Source organism: Emys orbicularis, chromosome 5, assembly GCF_028017835.1.
Source record: "Emys orbicularis isolate rEmyOrb1 chromosome 5, rEmyOrb1.hap1, whole genome shotgun sequence".
Taxonomy (NCBI): domain Eukaryota; kingdom Metazoa; phylum Chordata; order Testudines; family Emydidae; genus Emys; species Emys orbicularis.
In genome coordinates, this window is record NC_088687.1 from 121,618,191 (window position 1) to 121,630,938 (window position 12,748).

The 12,748-nt window shown below is 43.7% G+C and overlaps 1 protein-coding gene across 1 annotated transcript; it reads right to left on the reverse strand.

Annotated features, from left to right (window-relative positions):
• Positions 1–386: 386 nt before the first annotated feature.
• Positions 387–11,696, reverse strand: GRPEL1 (GrpE like 1, mitochondrial). The gene is made up of 4 exons (XM_065404785.1): positions 11,573–11,696; positions 8,107–8,275; positions 6,285–6,366; positions 387–988 (listed from the first exon to the last, which is right to left on the reverse strand). Exons 1-4 carry the CDS (start codon positions 11,641–11,643, stop codon positions 642–644), a joined length of 669 nt encoding a protein of 222 aa, XP_065260857.1. The 5' UTR covers positions 11,644–11,696; the 3' UTR covers positions 387–641.
• Between the last annotated feature and the right edge of the window lie 1,052 nt (positions 11,697–12,748).

Below are 12,748 nucleotides of genomic sequence, written 5' to 3' on the forward strand. Positions count from 1 at the left end.
AGCCAATCCCCTCCCCCCTGTATTTTATTTACAACCTCTTAAACCCAGATCAGGAATCACACAGGTGTTGAAACTTTTGCTGTTCAAAGAAAGGCCCTATTCCAGGAAATAGACATGTCATAGAAACAGCAATCCAGCAAGTGAGCAAGCAGCTGATGAGCCTGTCTGCTTTGTGAAAGCTGGTGTGGGCATTTGCAGACAGCTAATTACATGTACCTCTTCACAGTGATACTAGGAAATGCAACACAAAAGAACACACAACGTCAAAGGGTTCTTCATTCTAAATAGTGATCCAACTGTTACCATGCAGTTTCCTGTGGATATATTTTGTATCTTTCAACTTAACATACCTTCAGTAGCCAGGATTATTACAGATAAAATGTTATCCAAAATACAGATGGTTTAATGGCTCTTGTCAGCTCTGCTTAAGTGCAAAATACAATACAAAAAATGCACTCTGGAGGTCCATCAGATTATTTATGGTCCATTAAGAAATACAATTTCAGCATTTGCTTCAGTTTCACTGGTTAATTTAAGCCTTCCACAGAGTGTGGGAATGGAAAAAAAAGCACATTGGAAGAGGAAAACTAGTCAGCCATCTAATAGTTGTATGGCATTTTTAATTCTTATAAATTGGGCCACTAAGATTCTTTCACAACTCCCACCAAGGCAGGCCTCAAGGTACGCCCATGCAGCTTATAGCCAACCTTGGATACTAATGCAATAGAACCAGGCTCCTTCCCTTCCACGGGAGAATGGAACAAAGCTTCATGTTCATAGGGATCAAACCTGGCTCCAACAGGATTCAGTTTGAGCAGGCCGTGCTTTTTGAACACTTTTTGAATCTGTACTTCTGTCATGACAAGACCATCATACAGGTTCTTCAGATGAGGGTTTTCATCCTTGAGTTCCTCTTTTGGAACACTCTCAGTTGCTTTTTCCAAAATGTCAGCAACTTCTAATAAGTCCTTGCAGAAGCTCTGAATCCCTATAACGAGATGGACAACCATAAATCACAAGCAACATCAAATTCATTCTTCTTAAGGGGATATAGTTAAATTTACATTTTAAAAAACCCTAGTATTGTTACAGTTATCTGAGATCAGGGGAAAGTTAATATCCCTCACCCACGCCCCCCATTTTAGTCTGTGCATTTATGCAGTTTGTGCAGTGTCAGCATCCCTTGTTTGTGTAGATTCTGTCATACAGCAGTAGGAGAGAGAGTTTTTAAAACCGGAAAATGCAATTATAAAACCAAAAAGTCACAGGTGGACTAATAGGCAGATGTAGTAAATAAAACTACTTGACTCATTTTTAAAATTATGAGTAGATTTCAAATTGATACTAAATCAATTTCACTTATGCGCTTTTTTTCCCAAACACATCTTATCAAGGGAGTTATATTTCTGAGTTCCTGCAGGCCACCAACCTAACAACAATATAAAAATACAGAATACAGAAGTGGATTGTTTAATTCTGGAGTAGGGAAAGTATATGACTCCCTCAGCAAGTAGTCCAATTATTATTAAATTAGCCAAGAGACACAAACACAATCACCACCCTCAAGTTAAGTAATTCACTTTTTTCCTCTCCCATCCTGGGATTTTTCTGGTGTCACTCCTATTTTGTCCGATCTCTCACATTGTGTCCCACATCTGCATTTTCACTTGAGCTGCTAAAGCTGCTCATAATAGCACTGAATGGGAAAAAAGGGAGAGGAAGCAGGCCCTTATTCAACCAGTAGCCTAACTGATGTGAACAGGGACAGAGCTGAAGATCTTATTCAGCAGAACTCCTCCCCCTGTTTCCCCCATGTGCCATTTAAAGAGGTGGGTTCTGAAGCCACACCTTCTGCCCAAAACTCCATTGGCTAGTTTCCACAGGGGATTTTAGCTGAGTCCCATAAAGCTCTCCCAGTTCATCCGACTTTTTAATGTAGTAACTCCAAGAAGAGCTATAGCACAATGGTTGTGTCCCCTGAAGCTGCTTGCTGGCTAGCTACAGTCATGATCAGTCCTTCCCTGCTGTAGGACTGTCTCCAGAAAAGTGGTCAAGGAGAGTGGAGGAGATTTTTCAGGAGCAGTGATGTATTTCCACATAAAGGTGAGCCAATGAGATGCTGCATTATGGACAAAATCAAGTTGAGAATATCAAAGCCTAGATTATAACCAGGGTAACTGATGTAGCCAGGACACCAGGATTAGGTGTGAATAAGTTCTAGCAGAGAACTGGGTGAGACTGGCCTATGTGGCTGCCACTTAATGCATTTAGATATTCCCTCCTCCATCGACAAGGCTTTTTTGGGGTACTACCAAGGGGCAAAGTTACGTACATCAGCTAAAATTGAAGTTAGGGTGCTGAGCTAACAGTATCCATGCAAGAATTCTATAGGGACCCTGGCTGCTCAGGGAAACTTTCCAAGTAAGTTTCAAATCCACTTGATTCCTTCCTCTATGCAGGCCTAGAACCTGTGCAAAACAATGCAGACTTTACCAGCAAGGCCATGCAGTCACTTTAATATCTGCATAGTTTGATACGGGTATCTTTAGACACCGATAATGGATATGGGATTGTCAAATGCTAAGCAAAGGATTTTAAACCTAACAACTAACCAAAACTTCAAGTATAGCTACCTTAAACACTGAAAGTCCCAAATTAAGCTTACAGATAAAATGGCCACACCACAGAGTATGCAAATAGTTCACGGTCCAGAGCAGAGTGAAAACTTATTAACTTTCAGAGAATCATAGAAATGTAGGGCTGGAAGGGACCTCGAGAAGTCATCAAGTCCAGCCTGCACTGAGGCAGGACCAACTAAACCTAGACCATCCCTTACAGGTGTTTGTACAACTGGTTCTTAAAAATCTTCATTCCACAACCTCCCTTGGAAGCTTATTCCAGAGCTTAACTCTACGCTGAGTTAGAAAATGTTTCCCCAATATCTAACCTAAATCTCCCCTTCCTGAAAATTAAGGCCATTCTTGTCCTATTCCTCAGTGAATATGGAGAACATTTGATCACCATCCTCTTTATAACAGCCTTTAACGTATTTAGAGACTGCTATCAGGTCCTCCCTCAGTGTTCTTTTCTGGAGACTAAACATGCCCAGTTTTTTTTTAAACTCTTCCTCATAGGTCAGGTTTCCTAAATCTTTGATCACTTTTGTTGCTCTCCTTTGGACTCTCTCCAATTTATCCACATCTTTCCTAAAGTGTGATGCCCAGAATTGGACACAGTACTCCAGCTGAGGCTTCACCAGTGCAAAGCAGAGTGGGACAACTACCTCCCATGTTTTACATACAACACTCCTGTTAGTACACCCCAGAATATTAGCCTTTTTCACAACTGCATCACATTGTTGACTCCTATTCAATTTGTGATCCACTATAATGCCCATCTACCCAGTTGTTTCCCATTTTGTAGTTGTGCATTTGATTTTTCCTTCCTAAGTGCAGTACTTTGCACTTCTCTTTACTGAATTTCATTTTGTTAAACTCAGACCAATTCTCCAATTTGTCAATGTCAATTTGAATTCTAATCCTGTCCTCTAAAATGCTTGGAACCCCTCCCAACTTGGTGTCATCCTAAATTTTATAAGAACACACTCCACTCTTTTATCAAGTCATTAGTGAAAACTATTGAGTAATACCAGACCCAGGACTAACTCCTGCAGGATCCCACTAGATGCGCCATCCCAGTTTGATAGCAAACCACGAATAACTACCTTTCAAGTACAGTCTTTCAACCACTTATGCGCCCCCCTTACGGTAATTTCATCTAGACTGCATTTCTCTAGTTTGCTTTGTCCTTCTGCTGCTTACAAGATATCCAAGGTGGTCTCAGATTTGAAATTGACAAGCTTCTTCCAGTAAGAGTTTGCAGTTTACAAGTACTTGCACTTTGTGCTGTTGTGGGTATCTGAATAAATCTCAGCATAGAGCTTCTGTTCCCTCAATGAAATAATTAGCCAAGTGTGAATGGACAATTTTACAATCATGTAAACAATCTGAAATTTTTCTTTCACTCAAGATTTACTTGAATCTTTTGTACTGCTGTAGCATCGAGGGGCCCCAATCATGGATCAGAACCCCACTGTGCTAGGCACCATACTAGTATGAATGCTTGTGAGGAGTGAATTTCAAATTAAAGTATTCAAATGTTCATGGAAACTGTACAAGAGTCCTGAATGATGTTGAACTGAAGTCTGCTTCTTTTTAATCTTTATTTAATTGGCTATCCTGTTTTTAGGCTTTAACTGTGGAGTTAAACGAATGTTAACATGTAACCGTTCATATTGCTACATTTTGTCAACTGTAGGTTAGGAAAGAAGATGAAACAGTTATGGATTCACACTATACAGGCTCAGATCCACAAAGGAAACTAAATCCCAGATTTAGGCACCACTGCAATTTACAAAACCTCCGCCTGGCTGCCTCCTATCTCTGTAGGTACCTAAACTCAACACCTACATTTATTCTGTAAGTGTCTTTGAAATGCCTAAGTTTCTATCTCTGAGTATGCACACTGCTGCCTCAGGCAAGAGCCCAGACGCTTACCCTCATGCCTAAGCCCTAACGCGATCTTCAAACCAGGGGAAGATAGGTAGGGCAATGGCTATCTCGCCCATGAGGCCCGATCTGGTGGGCGTGTGCTAAACTTGCCTTACTCAACACAAAATTGTTGGGGGCAGGCCATGGCAGCAGAGGGACCTTTAGCTCAGTGGTTAGAGCATTTACCTAGAAAGCAGGAGATCTCAATTCAACTGTCCCTTCTGCCTGAGGAAAAGAGATTTGAACAGGGGTTTCCTACCTCACAAGTCAATAATGCCCTGGTCACAGGACTATGGAATATTCTGATGTAGGGGTCTCAATCTCTCATCTTGAAGCCACTCGATTTTGTATATTTGCAGTGGCCAGATAAAGTAAGAATACAACTACAGTCCAGTGGTTAGGCACTCTCCTGAGTGGTGGGAAATGCCTATTCAAATCCTCTCTCCTCTTCAGGTGGGGGGGGAGGGGGGGGAATAACCAGCTCTATCACATCCAAGGTGAGTTCCCTAACCACTGTGCTAAAGGTTATATGGTAGGCATCCTGTAGCCAGTATGTATGGAGTTAGGTGGGTATTGTCACTGTTCTGGCAAGAAACAACAGTTTTTTCCACACCCCGACCAACATAGTTCTACCACTACAAGCTTTAAGTGTAGACCAGGCCTAAGTCCCTTTGTGGATCTGGGTCACAGTGCTATCTTTTGCTACTACAATATTTACAATACCATTTCCATTTTGCACATTTGTTTTCAGAGGATAAAAAGAGCTATTAAAATATGCTTTAGTCAGAACTGTCAAACATGACATAAAAAGACACTTAGCACAATTAGCATTCCTTGAAGTTGGTGGCAGTTGCATGTGCTCAGCCCTCTGAAAATCTAGCTATTTACTTAAGTTAACGTTAAGCATTCATGAGTTTTGGCATTCCGACTTACCCGAAAAATCTACTTAAATTTCAACAGGCTTTCAAAAAAGTAATAAGAAAGCAAGTAGTTGAATACTTCTGGTTTCAAATCCCTTGCACTCAAATTTAAGATTGGATTTGGGGGTGGAGGGGTGGGGTGTTAGACCTGGGAAGAGGAAGAGAATTCAGGCTACAAGTTGCACTGAGACTTCACCAGTCCTATATGTATTGGGTTTGGCTCCCTCACTTTCTACAATGAAAGCTCACAAGCAGTTAAATTCATAATATGGACTATGTTGCCCCTAGGTGTTAAACAGCTAAAACTTTCCTAGTAAAAGCAGCAACACTTCAGTGCAGTATGGTAAATACTTTCCTTGTGAAACTGGTATAATAATGCCACATGTAATAAATCCAACAAATGCAGATCCAAACATGAAGATTATACATCATTTCAGTGTACAAGGGCCATTATGACTCATACTTATAAGTTTCTGGAAAATTTTGCAGACACCAAGCAATCCAGAGTTTTTTGAGGAATCCAGGTACATCTAAATCTAACGCTTCTAAAACTCACGCAGTTTTACACCCATCCAGTGAAATCGTAATGACACTGAAGCATCTCAAATCACTTTAAATTTAAATCAGGACACTAACATTTCAGGCTCTCAGCAACACGTTATAACAAGGATATGCCAATATATCTGGGAGTTCCAAATGGTGGAGCTGTGGGTGAGTGGCAGTGTCCGCTCTGAATTTCCAAGTTTAATTTTTCAAGTTAGTATTACAGCACCTTACAATACAGCTCATGCACACAAGTAATGTCTCCACCCACCATACAACTTTGCCTCTTCTACCAATTTCTGGCTTCTTTGCCTCAAGTTTTCTGTATCTGCCAGGGCTCGCTTGTACTTGTCCTGAGGAAGAAGATAAAGCATATTACAGAAAAGATCCCATTACAGCCTGTATATTGCGTGCCAATAATTCAAACCAAGGCTCTTATTCTATTAATTTCATTACAAAGCAGCAGTTTAACAAGCTAGACTCTGGTTTATTATGTTATTAAAAGTTACATCTAAATTCCAAACAATATTTGTACTTAGCACTTCAAATGAGTATACAAAGACTAATCCTCATGTCCTTGTGATGTAGGCATGTATTAGCCTCATTTTGCAGGTGGAAAAACAGGGGAGGGTTCAGTACTTCTGTGTTCACTCTCTTGCCCACAAGTGGTTTTTTGTTTTTTAGGGGACTTGGGGCAGGGAGAAGATACACGGAGGTGGCACAGGAAGAAAAGATGTGCTTCCAGGTTGTCAGGCCCAGATCCACCAAGGTATTTTAGGCTCCTAACGTCCATCAAAATCTATGGAAGTTAGGAACCTAAATACCTTTGTGGATCTGGGCGTCAGTGTGGGGGTGGGTTTTTTTAATTCTTAACTAGAGCTGTGAAGTACTGGAATGTCAAAAAGTTTGCCTCTCCTAAACCCTTATACATTCCAGACCAGACTTAGTACATCACATGGGATACCTCTGCACTGACTCAGTATGCCACAAGCATGGCATGATGTTGTCTTTTTATTTTTGTGTCAATCCATTTGTTATCAGCAGAGCAAAATAGTCTTACTTAGCCACTGGTTGGTGAACTGTCCTCACATCCTCCCAGACCGCCTATTCTCACCTATTAAACATTCTGAACCCCACACTACAAGGGAATAGGACACTTCTGTACCTCTGCTTCCTGGCACCTCTGCTCTCTACCAACTGAGGAAGGAACGCTACAATCTAGCCCATGAATGCAAATTTATCACATGCCGGAGTCACCATATACTAGTTCTTTCATCATAGTAGCCAACATCTTCAGATTGCAGGGGCTACATGTTTGCTCAGCTTTACCTTCCAAAACCTGTCTGCTCATTCTTCCTTAACTAAGGGAGAGACAAGGTGGGTGAGGTAATATCTTTTATTGAACCAACTTCTGTTGGTGAGAAAGAGATAAGCCTTTGAGTGCACTTTCAGGAAGAAAGAATGAGCATGCAGACCCAGAAGGCTGAAAATACAGGAAAGGGCTTCAGGTCTTAGGTTATAAATAAAAATTAATTTGGTCTCAGTTCAGTCATAAAGACATTATGCAGTTTGGCACCTCTGGAAGTGCCTGTTAGAGATGCCAAGAAGCAAAACAGTAGGTTTTGCCACTGCAGGCTGGGGAAAAAGTGGATTGGCAGAATTTGGAGAACTCTGCAGAGTGTATTCATATATTATGCCTTGCTCATGCCACTGCTATTGTTACCAATATAACCACTAAACTCAGATTTAGTTCAGTAGCTGGATAAAAAGGCTAACTCCTCCAGGATTACTAAAAGAGAAAGAGAGGCTAAGGAGAAAATATGTGAGTAAAGATAAAGTAGCTTATGTTCCCAGGCCTCAGTGATGAGTATTATCACCCACATTTTTCTAGATTGAAAAATAAGGCCCAGAGAGCCTATTAGCAGTCTGTTCCCAGCAAAATGACTATGTACTACTTAAAGGGAAAAGTCCAATTAGAATATTACATTCATGAAATAATTGCTACATAGTCTTATCTAGCTTGTGTACAGTGCACTTGGAACTTCACACTTTTCCTAAAATGTGTGCATGCTGGCTGACCAAAAGACCCTTACAGTCATTTCTTTTAGTTGCTCTTCCAATTTGGCTTTTTCTTCAATGAATATCTTCTCAGCAGACCTTGGTTCAGCCTTCGGTTTATTCTGGCTCTGACTCTGGTCATCTTCCAAGTTCTGTCCAGTGCTTTTCTGTTGTGTTGCTATGCAAAGCAACCGTGGAGAAGTCCTAAAGCAAACATAGTCAGAGCAATAGTCAGCTGCTCATCCTAGGAAAGATTAGTGGTTTTTGGACATACTGAACACTTGATTTGCCTTTATCACATACAGAAGAAACCTCCATCCTAAAGTCAGAAAAATGATTTATGAAGAAACTAAGGCTACAGTCCTGCAAGCCATGTGCATATGCTAAACTGTGAGTAGTCCCACAGTGCATAAGATTTGCAAGACCTTAGTCTGTAGTTCCTTGCTAACTGTAACTCCATATGTGATATGGAATGGTGTCCACAAGAATCTCTGCAGTCTTGACAGCCCAAAACTAGAAAAACTCTACAAGTTGGCCTAATCACTGTTCCCATCTACCTGCGCCCCCGCTCCTATTCAAACTATCTTGGGGAAAAATATCTTGGAAGCATGCACAGAAAGCTTGAAATTACACCCTTACCATAACAGAGGTAGTATTTTCCTTCCCCGTTTAAAGAGAGGTGACTACTCACTAGCTTTTTTGCCCCAGATTCTGCAATTATGAGGCCTGGCATGTTTTTAAATAAAAGCTTATTTGATAACACATTTAGGAACACTGGTTAGAACTAAATCAGGCCTGAAAGGTGTGCTGAAGCCTCAAGTCCTTAGTCACATCAATTTACTGTTCTCTAGTGTTCAAGCATGATGGAAGTCTTTTATTCATTAGCTGGATTCAGGTGTGCCTGTACAGCTGCAGGTGTCATTCCATAGCAAGACAGCCACCACTAGCAGGCAATACAGGCAAACACATTTTAATTATTTCAAATAAAGATTTATTAAGTTTACTAGGGAAAGTTTCAGATGGTTGAGGGAAAATGAGGCCACTTCCTTTTCATTGGGTATATAATTTGGAAACAAATCCACAACAATTTAATTTCCTAATGTCCTGATTAATTTACATTTAACGCTGAAGTCTCATGATGCAATAATCTGCAACACTTCAGTCACTAAGTTTCCTCTAAAACAAAGGAATTGGAATAACTACCTGCTGGTGAAGAAAAATCCAGAAAACTCTCTCATTTGTAAATGGCTAGTCCAAAAATTCAAGTATTGTGAGTAACTCGGAATCAGCAAAAGAATTCTATTACACTACTGATTCTTTGGCATCAGCAGAAATGGAGGTCTTTGCGTAATCATCTGTATCTGACATTTCTTAGTGGTTCATTTAATTTAAAATATCTATTCTTTAGGACAGTAGTTATCAAACTTATTTGACCGTGACCCCCTTCTTTGTGTCTCTAGTAGTTTGCACCCTCCCACCCCACCCGTACATATACTGATAAAAAAATCAATATGCAACTCTCACTAAATATTAAAAACAGTCAGGCATTGATTCAAACAGAGCCATTTCAGTATATAGTAATGTAAATTTTAAGTAAGATGCTGCTTACAGACATCACACTGCTGTTACTAGTGTGATGGGTATGCCTGTTTTTTGGAGCAGAGCAATTCTTTGAATTTCACAAATGAGCCAACAATCCATTGTAATAAGAGCAAAAGCAAAACTGCATTGTGGTCAATGCTGCAAATGGATTAACGACTTGGCATAATGCTATGAATCTTAACAGAAATCCATCAAAATGCACAGCGCCATCTGAGGACCTGATATGTCTGGATGAATCAGCTTTGCTAGCTATTCATTGCTGTGGGTAAAGTGTGCACAGTAATTTTTTTTTTTGTCCTAAAAGCTTGTCATGCCCCTTGCCCTCGAATACATTCTGCGTGCCGCTGGCCCCCACCCCCCAGTTTGAGAATCTCTGCTTTAGAATGATTTTGTGCCCATTTTTCCATGAGTGAGAGGTGCATGTGTTGGGGCAGCAAGTGCAGAAAGATGGCGGCACATGAGGACATCCTCTTTCCCTCACGTATCTTTGCCTCTGTTCCTACAAGTGACTCTAGGCCTTTATTCACAAAGCCCCATATGCTTAGAACACTTCCCTCTTACATCTTGCATCAACAACTTAAAACCTATAAGCCTACACACAGGTAGGCACTGCCATATTTATTTAGATGCCTTAATAAATACAGATGCAGCTGATTAACTTGAGTGAGTTTGAAAGTTGCCTGAGAGTCTCTTCACTCCAACCTGTGATCTCTTTTAAGAAATAAAGCACTTTTATCCTAGACACCCATTGCTGAATGACAGTAACTACTGGCTCCCTCCCCCTTGCCTTGTCTATCTGATCATTAAATCCTTCAACAGAAATGCATCCAAACTGCATGAGCTGTGAAACATGACATTTTGGGGGAAAATATGACATGAAACATGACATGCAGTAATGACATGACACGACAGCATAGCACCAGATTGAGTGTGGCTACTGCTAATTTGCTTTCACAGGGGATTTCTCCCTGCTGTTACACTACTCTCATAAGTTTGGCAACAGCAAGGATTTTCTATTGCAGCATTTAAAATGCCACTGAGTTGGAGATTAGGCATTTTATTACACACAATCCTGCAGCCTCTATGGTGGGAGTGAAAAGTGCAGCCACCAGAACTACACAGTTCTGTGCAGCTCCCTGTGGGGTGCTTCTCACCCGTGAGCCACTGATTTCCCTCACATGGGCTGCCTCCCTCCCAACAAACAGGTTAAGCTTAAACCTTCTCCCCCACTCTTGGGGGTGGGGGTGTGGGGGAGGATGAGACCATGACAAGGACATTTTTCTCTTGATGGCAAGGAGATGTGCCACACAGAGCTGCACAACTCCATCCCCTAAAGCAAACTGCCAACCTTGTCTCCCCTTGAGTGAATGAGTGACTCCCTAGCTCGGTAGGGCCCTGCCTTTACCCCTTTTTCTGCTGCTCTCCAGGGTAGATGTGTGGGACAAGGTGCAAGAATCTTCACTCCCCCACCCAGGCCGGGAGAGAGTCACCAATGTTCATTCCCCAGGTGGGGGGAAGGAGGAGGCCGAGCCCAGGCGAGGGGCAGGTGGTGATCGAGGGCAGAGACCCTGCTGTGGGCGGGGCTTCCCTAGGGCCTCGCCTATAAAACACAGGCCCCAGGACAGGCTAACCCGGAGGAGACCCAGGCATGCGGGCCGGCCAACAGGCGCTGGGCTCCCCGAGCGGGACGGGGGGAGCCGCCTACCCGCCACCACCCCAGGCGAACTCAGCAGCCGTTCGGGGGAGGGGGAGGGTCAGGGTCTGCGCTGCCCGTGCCGCCCCGCCGGCCCCTCTGCGCGCTCCCGGGACCGGAGCGCAGGGCTCGTTCCGCCCCGGCGCCCCGCCCCCGGGCCGCAGCCCCCCAGCGGTGGGGGAGAGACGGGCCCGCGCCGCCCTTACCGCAGCGGGCAGCTCAGCAGCGGGTAGCGCCGCGGTCTCAACAGCAGCCGCACGCACCGAGCCGCCGCCATGACTTCTCCGAGCTGAGTGCGTGCTGCTCGCTCTCCGCCGAACGCCCGGGGTCACGGCCAAGCCACGGCCCAATCAGCGGGAGGGGCACCCTTCTGGGGCCGAGAGTGACAGGACCAAGCTCCAATCAGCCGGGCCGGCCTCCCCTTGGGGGTGGGGCCTGCCCCCTCCCTGGCTCATAGCACACTTGGGTGAGAAGAAGTTGAAAGGTCGCAGACGACTCCGTTGCCTTCGCTCAGGGGCGAGGCCACGGGTGAGGGCTGGGCGTGGCCAATTGGGGGGAGGGGGAGACAGTGAGCGCTCTAGGCTGCTCTTGCCCGTCAGCTCTTCCCGCACTGGTGGGCTCAGGCCCTGCGGGGCTCTCTGGGGAAGGGGACTAGGGCCCCCCTGCTGCCCTGGCCTAAGCCAGTGCCTTGCCCCCCCTCCCCCATCCAGGGCTGCCTGTGGCTGTGGTGCCCATTTCAGATGGGGGAGGGGGCACCTTTAACTCTGATTCTTGGGGCTACTTAGGCACTTAAACTCCGTGTTTTGGCAGGTAACTTAGCAATTAGCTGACAGGAGCCCTGTATCTAATGCCTTTATAAAGAAAACTAAATAAATATTAGACCCACTCAGTTCTAGTAGCATGTTCTGACATCTTGTGGCAAGTCACTTAAGGGACACTGGTTAGATTTAAAATTTTCATGTGGAGTCTTACTTCGTTACTAACTCTGTGGGGAGAGAGAGAGAGAGAGAGAGACCCTGTCAGGACTCCTGGGTTCTATCTCCGCTCTGGGAGGGGAGCTGAGTCTAGCAGGAGGCAGATACATCTGGATTTTATATAAGAACATCAGAATGGTTATGGCCATACTGGGTAAGACCAAAGGTCCATCTAGCCCAGTATCCTGTCTTCCAACAGTGGCCAATGCCAGGTGCTTCAGAGGGAATGAACAGAACGGGCGATCATGAAGTTGCCCTGTTGCCCACTCCCAGCTTCTGGCAAACAGTGGCAAGAGACATGCAGAACATGGTGTTAGCCATTGCTGGACCTATCCTCCATGAACTTATCTAGTTCTTATTGGAACCCTGTTATAGTTTTGGCCTTCACAACATCCACAGGTTGACTGT